The sequence below is a fragment of the Phaseolus vulgaris genome, chromosome 3, assembly GCF_000499845.2.
Source record: "Phaseolus vulgaris cultivar G19833 chromosome 3, P. vulgaris v2.0, whole genome shotgun sequence".
Lineage (NCBI taxonomy): Eukaryota > Viridiplantae > Streptophyta > Magnoliopsida > Fabales > Fabaceae > Phaseolus > Phaseolus vulgaris.
The window spans coordinates 50903208-50915860 of record NC_023757.2 but is presented as its reverse complement, the minus strand read 5'-3'; the positions used below and the strand labels follow the sequence as shown (position 1 = coordinate 50915860).

The 12653-nt window shown below is 31.8% G+C and overlaps 2 protein-coding genes across 2 annotated transcripts; one reads left to right on the top strand and one right to left on the bottom strand.

Annotated features, from left to right (window-relative positions):
• The first annotated feature begins 3050 nt into the window (after positions 1–3050).
• LOC137805989 (monosaccharide-sensing protein 2-like) lies at positions 3051–6434 on the top strand. The gene is made up of 5 exons (XM_068605864.1): positions 3051–3271; positions 3490–4056; positions 4267–5069; positions 5330–5517; positions 5637–6434. Exons 1-5 carry the CDS (start codon positions 3193–3195, stop codon positions 6061–6063), a joined length of 2064 nt encoding a protein of 687 aa, XP_068461965.1. The 5' UTR covers positions 3051–3192; the 3' UTR covers positions 6064–6434.
• Positions 6435–11023: 4589 nt separating this feature from the next.
• Positions 11024–11864, bottom strand: LOC137808544 (RING-H2 finger protein ATL8-like). Its single transcript, XM_068609709.1, has one exon. It carries the CDS (start codon positions 11786–11788, stop codon positions 11189–11191), a length of 600 nt encoding a protein of 199 aa, XP_068465810.1. The 5' UTR covers positions 11789–11864; the 3' UTR covers positions 11024–11188.
• Between the last annotated feature and the right edge of the window lie 789 nt (positions 11865–12653).

Genomic DNA, 12653 nt, shown 5'->3' with positions numbered 1-12653 from the left:
TTCCCTTTTACTGGGTTAGGATAGCACATTTTATTCATTTGCTAAACACTACAGCGATATACTTTTGATTGTATAATATTTTAATCGATTTTGATTAAATATTTTGGTGTTGGCTTTTTTGTAAAGCACTGCAAATATTTACCCTAAATTTGGTGGTTTTGCCGGTCTCCATGTATAATGAAGAAGTATGGAACATGTTCTCGTATATTTAACAGTTACACTATGGATATTTTAAGGCAGAATATTGACACCTGATTTTTGTGTGTTTTCTTTCCACCCTGTGACGCAGTAACCATCACAAAAGATATTTCATAATCACCACTGCATATATCCATTTTTAGGATTTGTTGTCTTTTCTATTCGTGTTTTTAGTATGTTTCGATTTGACCACATGAAAGATTACTTGTGTTGTGATGCTTCACCGGACGTAGATAGTTCATCAGACCATTTACTAGATTCACTTTTTTTAATTATCAAACTTTTTGGAACCTACTTTATGAATGACTTACATATAATTTCCAAGAGATCCTTTTCTATTTTGTGTTTCTAAGAAGAAAACAAAAGCAATTGAGCACCATGTCAATTCTCACTTGGAACAAAGCAAAAATTGTCATTCTCATTTTTACAACTTAGATAAAGATAGTATATGCATACTTGTCCATTTTTATAAAATCTTCTTGTTGAAAGAAAACTTTTCAACCAAACTGATCAGAGTGTGCCAAACTCAAATTAGTTATTGAAATCAGATTTGATGTTGAAAAGCAATCTGTTACAGTGGATTTTTGGTGTTTTGTCAAATAGAGAATCATATGAGTTTTAGTAGAATTTAAAAAGTATTGTTCTTTATATAAAGGTGATGCACCAATCTTATCTTAAACTATAGTGTTATGTTTTAGCCCTATATGTCACGTCTTAAGCTTAGTTTTGATAATTTATCTGCCATATTCTACTTTTTGGAACCTACTTTATGGATGACTTACATATAACCATGAATTGTAATTTTCAAGAGACCCTCTTCTATTTTGTGTTATCAACCTTTTGGAACCATGAATTGCAAACAGGTAGTAAACTACGTACTGTGCAAGTTAATTCATGATTCAAAGTGAAGAAAATAGTGTGTATTGCAATCACACGCATGTTTTGAAAGTGAATATAATCTAAAATTTGCAAATTTTTATAATAATAGGAAACCACTTGAAGTTCAAAGCAACCTGAACCACCTTTAGAGAAAGAGTTTCTCTCGCATACAACAAAGTCTCCTTCAAATGATCACACGTTTTTGAAAACACACACTAACAACAATACTTGTTCTATTATCAATTTGAACATCAATGTTCTCAAGATCAAGTATCAATTTATTAAATTCGTCTAATTGTTCACTAATAACCTTGTTGCTACTCATCTTGAGTATAATGTCTGCTTTAGGTATAAATAGTTAATCATGAACTCGATCATATACAAGTATTCAAGGCTCGTCCATAACCCCGTTGTAGTCTTCTCCTTCAAAACTTGTCTTAGGACCATGTCACCAATAGTCAAAACAATTAAACTATGAGTTTTTTCAATCCTATCATTTCTTGTAATGGATTTGTTATATTTTAAAGTGTGTCTCTTAATAGATTTATTATATTTTAGATTTATCATAATTAAAGTGTGTCTCTTAACAAAATATTATATTGTGATTTGTTTGAAAATATCTATTGAGAAATAAAATCAAAATTATAATGAAGGACACTAAAGATGATATATTGAAAGAGATAAAAGTTCAAGTAGATTATGGTATTAAATACGCAAGAAGATATATTTGGAGATGTGTTCTAAAATCCAATTTAGATTAGTGAGTCTAATAAAAATCATCAACCTAATATATAATTAAAAAATATTTGAATATTATATCATCCAATTTAATTATTGATTCGTTAGTTTCGTAGGTGACTTATTAATCTAATATTTCGATTGAGTTGATGACATATTTAAGATCATATTAAGTTGACTCTTATTTTTGTTATTTTGTAATAAACCAGTGCTGTCTGAGTACAACAAATAAGTTAAGTGTTATTAATAAATAGTATTTTAGCTTTACATCATAAAAAAACTAGTATTCAGTTTGTACACATTAACACTTGATAATACTTTTTAATATAATTTTAATTTAATTCGTATTAAATAATTTAAAAGCATTTATAAATCATATTATTATTAAAATTCATAGGAAATAAAATATTATCAAATATATAAATTATACTTTAGATTTACAATAAAAAAATTAAATTATAATATGCTATTATTTTTAAATTAAGGTGTATAGAAAAATAAATAAATTAAGACGATAAAGTTTTATAGATAAATATATATTAAAATGCACCTTCCAAACTTGAGAATAATGATATATCGACATTTTACAAATTTTTTTTAATTAGAATCACTCTTAATATTATTATTTTAATATTTTTTTATATCATTTAATTTTAAACTTACTTTTTATTATATATTTTTATTTTTAAACCTATTAGATGAAGAGTTATATACCGATGATTTCCTAAAATTTAACACTGTTAACTCTGAATGTAAACAGCCATCATGCTTCAAACAGTGATTAACTCATCCATTTAAAATTCAACTATATATCTTAAACCAATGCTTAATTAAACAACACACCTAATTATAAATGAACTATTACATTAATTAGGTTAAAAAAAATTAAGGTTTGATGGATCAATGGTGGCATGCGATGTTTTGATCCTATTATAGTGCTAATCACTACCCCTTGATGTTCTAAAATAGTAAAACATGATCATGGGACATCTCACCCACAAAAATTTGCAGAGGTTTCGTTTTCAATAACTTGTCCCCAACACACATGCATCCGAGAAACTTGGGGTTGTCATTTCCAGACCGTAGATAATGCACACGCTTGAGTCACCTTAAAAAATTTGGACACATTAATGAAAACCGTACACGTATGAAACAAATTAACTAAAACTAAAATGTGCACACTTTAGAGCATGTTCGAAGTTTGGTATTGTTGCCAAAGCTCTACTATCTGGATCATAACTTTTTTCATTGCAGATACAGATCTCTGAAGAATAACAGTCCAAGGTTTTTATCTGAATATTATACACACATGTCACCCACATTGTGTTCTGGATTTGGAGTATTTTGTTAATTACGTTCTATCAGCCAAAAAAAACAATGAGGGAGGTTGTGATTGTTGCCATTGCTGCTACAGTTGGGAATGTTCTGGTTGGATGGGATAGTTCAACCATTGCAGGTGTATATTATATATACTCCTATTTTATAAAAAAATTTCTTGTCTATTTTCATTTTGTTATTCAATCATCTCACATTCTGTTAGTATTTTTAAAAATTATATATAAGATAATTTTCAATCTGTGTCTCTCCGTAGTATCTGTGTTGTCTAGTGTATGTATCTGTGTTGTATCAGTGTATTATGAAATTCAACAAAGAAACGTGCATGCATGCATGCAGGGGGAATGAGCTACATAAAAAAGGAGTTCAAGCTGGAGACAGACCCCACACTAGAGGGACTAATCATGTCGACATCATTTCTCACTGGCACTGTTGTTACAATATTCTCTGGGACAGTTTGTGACATGCTTGGAAGGCGTCCTATGCTGATAGTAGCATCGACCATGTTTTTCTTGAGCGGATTGGTGATGCTATGGGCTCCAAATGTTACTGTGATTCTGTTTTCGAGACTATTGAATGGAATAGCCCTTGCACTGGCCATAACACTCACTCCTCTCTACATATCAGAGATATCACCACCAGACATCAGAGGCACTCTCAATACTCTCCCACAGTTTTCCTGCTCTGGGGGAATGTTTCTGGCCTACATCATGGTCTTCTCATTGTCCTTGGTGGATTCTCCAAGTTGGAGAGCAATGCTAGCTGTTGTGTCTATTCCTTCTGTTGCTTACTTTTTTCTAGCTGTGTTTTATCTCCCCGAATCTCCTCCTTGGCTTGTGAGTAAAGGCAGAGTCACTGAGGCTAAGAAAGTTCTGCAGAGACTTCGCGGCACTGAAGATGTTTCAGGTGATTCCACCTATCTTCCTCAATAACTCTAACGTCCTTTCCATTATCATCATTTGCTTCCCTACACGCTATTTGGTTGCTTATTTGCATCTTACTTCATATTGTCCCATCTGCATTTTAATCTCTTAAAACATGTTCAACACCAATATTCATACATGTGGTTCAACATAACAATATTGATACTGATTTGGAGTTTGGTTTGATCTATAGGGGAACTGGCTTTGCTGGCTGAGGGAATGAGTCCAGCGGGTGAAAGCACGACTGTGGAAGAGTACATAGTTACCCCAGCCGGTGACCTCATGGGCAACAAGGAAGCAGGGAGAGATTGCATAAAGCTGTATGGACCTAACCAAGCAGGAGTTTCAATGGTTGCCCAACAAGTGAGTGGACAAGGTAGCATGGTATTCCGCAGCACTTTAGGCTTGCCTCGCCAGGGAAGCATTGTTGCTCAGGCTCAAACTCTCAGAGACCCTCTAGTCAATCTCTTTGGGAGCGTCCATGATATCAATCCCCCGCCCCTTGATTCTGGTGGTTCAAGAGCCATGCTAATGGGAGACGCATTTAGCACTGACAATTTGCATGCTCCATTACTTTCATCACAAAGCAGTGCTATGGATAGGGACAAGGCTTTTGGATTCAAGGATGCATTAGGGACAGGGAATAATGATGCCAACCAAGTACCTAAGAACACTAACATTGGTGGAGGTTGGAAATTGGTTTATAAATCAGCCGAGAGTGGAAGTAAGGAAAAGGGGCTCCAGAGGGTTTATCTGCGTGCAGATCCTAATGCTGTATCGTCTCAACAAGATTCATTTGCTGAGGGCTATGACTTGAATGCAGATAGCAGTGAGGCTTTTCAGGCATCTGCACTTGTCAGCCACTCAGTTCTCTGCCCTAAGAACATGAACATGAAACCAGAAAATGCTGCCAAACGTACAGGTTTTGGTGGTTTGTCAGATATAGGAGTTAGGCGTGCATTAGTTGTTGGAGTTGGACTACAACTTCTTCAGCAGGTAAACCAAAACAAGATCCTTCATTATTGGAAAAAAAACTTCTTGATAAACACTTACCCTAATGAAAAAATCAGAAAATAAGTTACACTTCCTTCCTATGTTAACAACAACTTCTACCTAAGTAAATTGGTTTGAGTAATTTTATTTTCTTCTCTATAAGTAGGTAATGAAAAATTTATCCAAAAAAAGGACTGAAATACTAATTGATTGATACTAATTTGAGCTGCACTCACACATGCTTCTTTTCTTTTGTGTTGCAGGCTGCTGGCATAAATGGATTTCTATACTATGCTCCCCAGATTCTTGATCAGGCTGGTGTTGGAGCACTTCTGTCACATTTCGGTATTAGTTCAACATCTGCTTCATTACTCGTAAATATCATTTCAACATTCGCAATGCTTCCTTGTATTTTCACTTCCATGAGGCTCATGGATGTTGCTGGCAGGAGGTATATATATTGTTTAGCCTTTTCACAGTTTCTTCTTATAAAAAGTGACAATGTATTGGTTCCATTTTATTAAAATGCAGCAAGTTATGACAATGGCATCGTATATTTTCTGATGACAGGTCAATACTGTTATACACAATACCAATTCTTATAGTGTCTCTCATGGTACTAATACTCCGGGACTTATTTCACATGAGTGCTACCCTGAATGCAATAGTGACTGCAGTGAGTGTGATGATATACGAAAGCTGCTTCGTCATGGGATTGGGTGCGATTCCCAACATCTTGTGTTCAGAAATCTTCCCAACAAGTGTTCGTGGAATATGCATTTCTATTTGCTCTCTTACCTTCTGGATCAGCATCTTAGTAGTCACTTCTTCATTTCCCTTTTTGCTCCAACTCATTGGGATTAGCGGGGTCTTTGGACTGTTCGTAATTGGGTGCATCTCTGCATGGATATTTGTCTACTTGAAAGTTCCTGAAACAAAGGGCATGCCTTTAGAAGTCATCATTGATTTCTTTGCTATTGGTGCAAAGCCTGAATGAAACCCTCTCATCCTCCTGCATTGGGAAGCAAAGCCTCAGTTCATCAAACTCATTACAAAAGTAGCATGGAAAGAAGCATTTGTTGAAATATTTTGAAGCTTAGTTGCTTTTCATTCCCTTAAGACAATTCTTTGGTTGTTTTATGAGAACATGTTATACTGTGTATCTCACATGATTCAAAATTTCTTTTCAAAATTTTAATAATTGGTATCAAAGCTTTGGTTAATGCATATTATGGTTGCTCCTTTAGTAATCTTGTAGAAATCAATTGAATCCAAATTTGTTATACTTCAAGAAAACAAAACAATACTACCCTTTTTTTTTAAATTCAGAAATCTTAATATTTTGAGCACGAATCATGAAATTGAGTTAGAGCTTTTATCTCTCAGTTTGGGGAGGTGTTGGATGATTCCATGGCTGATTTGATGAGATTGAGGCAAAAGAAATCGGTTTGTTAATATCACAAGGAGTTTGATTTCATTGTTAATAGACTCGATCTTAGGGAGGAATACATGGTTAGTTGTATTTTAGGGGGCTTAAAGAAGAAAATTCAAATGTTGGTGCGTTTGTTTCAGTCTCTTATTGTTAGAAGAACTTTTATGCTAATTTCAGAAATTTAAGAAAAGATAGAGAGAAATGATTGAAGGAGAATACACAAGTTAAAGATAAAGAGAAAATACAAAGTTTGAACATTAAAAACTCACCCAAGAATCATCAAAAGCTCACTTAAGCAAACTCACTATTCAGTAAAATTGAGATTTTTTTCTTGTAAAACTCGCTTAAGCAAGTAATATCTCACTTGAAAGAGGTGTCACTTAATCCAAATTCAATTAGGATAAATAGAAGACGTAAGACAGAGAGAAAAATGTATTTTTGAGGATAAATAGAATGCGTAATCTTTCATTTGGGATTTTGAGTAATCTATTCATGGAGGTGATATTTATTTATGATATCTAGTTCTTGGTTGATGACTGATATCATCATTTTATTCTTAAAGTTAAACTTTATTCATATTTTGATCCTTAGATTTGACTGGAAAGTACTCTTGAATATTTTGAATGCTAGGAATAATTTTGAAGTGTTAATTGCTTTATAACATCTATTTGTAATTATAAGAAGTTTTTATAAATATGTCGAGAAATTTTTTATTCATTAAAACTACATAGAATTAAGAAAGATTAACCTCATCTTCATTTTTCTTAATTGAATTATTTTACTCATTTTATTTTTTTTAATTTTTATGCAAACTTATGTCAATATCTTTCTAATTAAATAATTGTAATTATTACTTCTCACTTGGTACACTGTCCTTAACATAGTCATTAGCAAGTTTTGGCGTCTTTGTCAGAAAACAATTTTATTTAAAATTTTAAATTATAATTTTCTAAGTATGGTTAATAATTTTAAAAGTTTTATTTTTTTTATATTTTTGTTCGTGTATTTATTTTATTTAGAGTATTTTTTTTGTTTTTATTTTATTTTATTTAGTTTTAGTGTATTTATTAACTTATTTTATTTAGTGTTTTTTTTAGTTTTAGTGTATTTATTTATTATTTTATTTTAGTTTTTATTTTTAGTTTATGAAAAAATTATTTTTAATTTATTTTAGTTAGTTCTTATAATTATAAGTTTCTGTTTTATTTTTGTTTTATTTTTTTTAGTTTTATTTTAGTTTTATTCTATTCTTAATATTTATTTATTTAAAGTAAGTTTTTATTTTTTGAATATTTTTCTTATTTTGTTTTAATTTTTTAGTTTTATTATTTTATTTTAAGTAATTTGTTATTAAAGGATGTGGATATAAGAGTTATAGAAAGATGTTAATATTAATTGTGTCATTTCTAATTCTTACTTGTTTACCTTCGTGAACAACCTTTATTTTATCTTTGTCTATTATGATTATAGTATTTTTGATTGATTTTCTCTCTCTTTATAACTAGACCAAGAATGAGTGTGTACTGCTTGTATATATATATATATTCAGACTATTTATTTTGATTTGAAATAATAAGAGATATTCATTCTCATATCTTTGTCTTTTTTTTACTCTTTTGTTCATCTATGTTCTCTTTTGTTCACTCTATTCTATTTTATGAAGAAAAAAAGAAGTAAGTAAATTTTTTTATTTTTTTTATGTCTATTCCTCACGTCAAAAGATAATTCAAGAAAAAAATATGATTGAAAAAGGACAACTACCACATTAAAAAAACATTATTAAATTAAATAATTATACAAAATTGAATAGTTAATAATCAAAATTCGAACCCTTTTAAGTGGTGAAATTGAAAAAATCATCCGAATGATCTGTGAAACATATATAATTTCAAAGTTATATAAGAAAAGAGTTAAATTTAAGTGACGATTGACTATATTTTCTTTAGGTGAATTTTGACATCATTGTGAGAGGTTTGGTCGTTATAAGAGATAAGGATAGTAAGGTAACATTGGACTATCCGTACTTTCCGGAGTGAGACGAGAAAATCGTGTAACATATGGATAAAAACAAACAAGTTGACTGCATATATGTCGGGTTGTGATTAGCGAAAAAGAAGGAAAAGGTGGACTAGGTCCCAACTTTATAGTTACTGAGTGAGATTTAGACAATGTCCCATGTTATAGCTGTAACATTGTGCAACTTTCAAGGTGATGTGGTGTTCACACTAAAGCCGAACATGAGAGGGGAATAAAAGATAACCTAGGAAGGTAAATGGTGTGTGGGACCCCACAAACACCAAAATGTTTCAAGATGCCACATTTCATAACTATGAGCAAAATATACTTTCATAACTTTTAAAATTATATAAAAATTTGATGTGATAGATTTTAAAAATAAATATATATAATAAAAATAAATTTGTAATTAAATAATATTAAAATAATAACATTAAAGTTTATAATGTGATAGTATAAAAAATTGGATTATCACTGTTTTTTTTTATTTTTTTTGAAAGTTTTCATGTTAGGCATCACTATGCAACTTGACATCTTAGCTAGGTTGACACCTCAAATAACAACAATCATCTACCATCACATAAAAAAGTATTATTGAAAAAAAGAAAAAGAAAGAAAATACAAAAATATAGGAGGACTAGACCAAAACGTACATGTTAACAGAAACGATACATAAGTAGACTATACCTATTCATAAAGAATTCTAAGCACAAACTAGATGGAAGTCTATTATACCAATGAAATGATTCTCTTGATTATCAATATTTACTTAAGTATTAAAGTATTAATGGTGTGAAACTCCCATAATTCTTTCATTAACAAATATCTTCTCCATATGGAATGGGAATTAGGATAGATGCAAGTTATAAAGAAAGGGAAGGGTATCTATGCTTTCATTGTTGTTCTTTTTTTTTTGTTAACTCTAGAAAAATAAATAAGCATTTGCACTTCCTTTATGTCCCTTCTTTCTCTTCTCTTCCCTTTTAACCTTTATGCACTTTCATTTTGGACGTTCCCTTTTCCTCAACCTTTGTTTAATGAAGATGCAGTGGAGTTCCATTGGTAGTGGAAATTAAGCTTCTTGCACAATACTTCATAAACTACTGGCCATTGTTAACTCTTCATGCTGGCAATGCACCTTTGATCATTAATTCAAATGTTCCTTTGACTGAATTCATTGACCTTATTCTCCTTCACTGACACAATTGCTACATATGGTACTTCTTAATAGTTGGAACTTGGTTGAAGAATTTCTACACCTTCAAATTTAGGTCAAAGTCTACTTCAATATAAAGAAGAAGAAAAAACTAAAATGATATCAAACTTTAAAATGATATCAAAAGTCTATTTTATATGAAATTTAAAAAACCAGAATCAATATCCGTTTTAATATTATCTTTTATAGTATAATGTATTTTCTGATTAGACTTTGAAGGTGGTTTAGTTATGGAGGAATTTTCAGTGATGTGTTTTTGAGTTAAACTAAATTTGGTTTTATGCTCTGAGATGAGATATTAATTTTGATGCAGAAGAAAACAAAAAGAAGGATATGCAGAGACCTGCAGTCACACACAGAAAGTTTGAAAACCATGCACTGGTTTTGGTTGTTTGGACAAATGCATTTATGGTTTTGATGGATTACATGCATGTCATGCTATATATCTATCTTTTCTACACCTGTCTGTCCACCTCCTTCACCAATTTATTTAGATGTTGATTGCTTTAATGTGCACCACATATTTTATTTTTAGAGTAAAACAAGATTTATATTTTTATTTTAAATATCTAATAAATTTAATTGTGAGTTCTACTTTTTACTTATCTCATTATGTTTATTTTATACTGCAATATAGTTTTCTTAATAATATCTGTATGTTTTTAGTTTGTACTTTTTTGAACTAGTAAGTATGAATTGGAGTATCTAATATTACTTATTTATTTTGTTGATAAAAAATATAATAATAATATTTGTTAAATTATTTCTCATAATGAAAGATTTTTTAAGAGACTAAAAACAATTCAAATCAAGATGTATATTAGATTTAAGAACTTAAATAAGAATATTAATTTAGAAAAAAATGTATTAAGTACAAAAAAAAAATGATCAAGCTTATTTAAGTTTTCTTTTCTTAATAAATTCTTTTTGACAAAAATCATCTTCAATTTTAAAATCATTTTTCTACCTTTCTTTTCAAATAGTCATTCTCTTTCTTGTACATTATTATGAGAAAAAAAAGTTTATAGTTCTTTTTTGCAATAATTTTCTATTTTATTCTAAAAATACCAACTATCATTTAAATTTAATTAAAATATAATAGTATAACAATTGTGTTACAATATAAATAGTTATATGTAATTAATTTAATAAATTATATAATAATTAATTTAAAATTGAGTAATTTTAAATTATTCGAGAAGATCCAAAACTTTATTCTTCCTTATAACTAAAACACGTCTGAAAGGTTAAAACAATCCTTTATAGGAAAAAGGAAAGAAAAGAAAAACACAATTAAAAAAGAAAAAGTAGTATTCTTACACATCCCGGAAATAAAAAACAGAGTCTCTATACAAATTACAATAAAAAGAGTCCTAAATTTTAACTAATACTAGTACAATAATAAGCATTAAACAGCCCCAAAACGACGTAGTGTTTTATCTATAACTGGAACGGATTTCATGGCAAGAAACTGTAATTACTAAACCCGTGGGTAACATTAACATTCCTATTATCATCGGCATTTCTGTTATCATCGCCATTGCAGCCGTCACTGGGCTTTGCCTCCGCTTCACTGGTTTCAGCGGCGACGGCTGGGAAGTGGCCGCACTTCTGGCAGCGGGCGACGACGAAGGGCGCGCGACAAGAGGGGCACGAGGAGTGCGATGAGAGCCACGTGTCCACACACGCAACGTGGAACCCGTGCCCGCACTGCGGCAGCACGCGGACCTCGTCGCCGCCGGCAAACTCCGTCAGGCAGATCGGGCACTCCGACCACTTGCACCGATCGCCTTCGCCGGCGTACGTGAACTTCGGAAGCGAGTTCACCACTCTCTTCTTCAGGCCCTTGTTTGCCGGCGCAGGCGGGGATCCACCGCCGCCGACGGAAGCTGGTGGCCGACGGAGCCAGGCGCAGCGCGCGATAGCGACGAGGCCCACCACGCAAATGAGCGCGCAGAGGAGCGCCGCCAGGATCACCACGAAGTCGGACTCGACGGTGGCGGCAGCCTCCGGTGGAGGCACCGCCTGGGATTGGAGGAGTCTGAGCGCGCGTGTCATGTGGAAGCAGAGGAAATTTTGGAGAGAGAAAGAGAAGTGTTTGGTTGGAGTATCACGTTTTGGAAAGTAAAATAATTGTGGTGGGTACTTATAGTTGAGAGAAGGGTTTAGTTTGGTGGTCATGTATTGTGCGTTTTAGGATAAGAGTGAGTGGTGTAGACTTTGACTTGATAAGAAGAAAAAAAATTGAGAGATTTTTTTGCTTGCTATAGTACTTGAAATGTTGAATTCCTTTTGTTAGGTTTATGTTTGGCTACTTGTGAGGTAGGTAATGGGAAGGTAGGGAGGGGCCTAGATTTAGGATCACTCATGATTAAGATGAAACAAAACCCTTGTTACAACCTCTCTAACCTTATCTCCTTAAACCTAAATTATAAGATCTACAACAAAAATTGTCATCATGACATGTTTAGTTTAGATTAATGAAAATTTGTAATTATCTTCAAGACTTTTGGTTTTGGTTTTCTTTTGTGAATAATTGATAGCACCTATAAAAGAGACAAAGTGGACTCAAAATATCAAGAAGAAAAGTAGGCTTATAATATGGTAGGATATGCCCTTATCTCTTTCTTTCTTCTAGTTTCTTGAATGCAATAATTACATTGAAAATAACTAACATTTTTTTTATTAACAAGAGAGAATAACTAACACTTAATAAATTACGTGTAATGTAAGTTAATTCATGATTTGAAGTGAAAACATAGTGTATATTATAATCACACGCATCTAATCTAAAATTTATAGAGTTGATATGAATTATTTGCGAAAGAACTATCAGTTGAACTAAGCGTATGAATAAATCTAAAGTTTGTTCTTTGTTGTAGTATTTTAGGAGTCATGATTGTGTTATCAACTTTTTGGAACC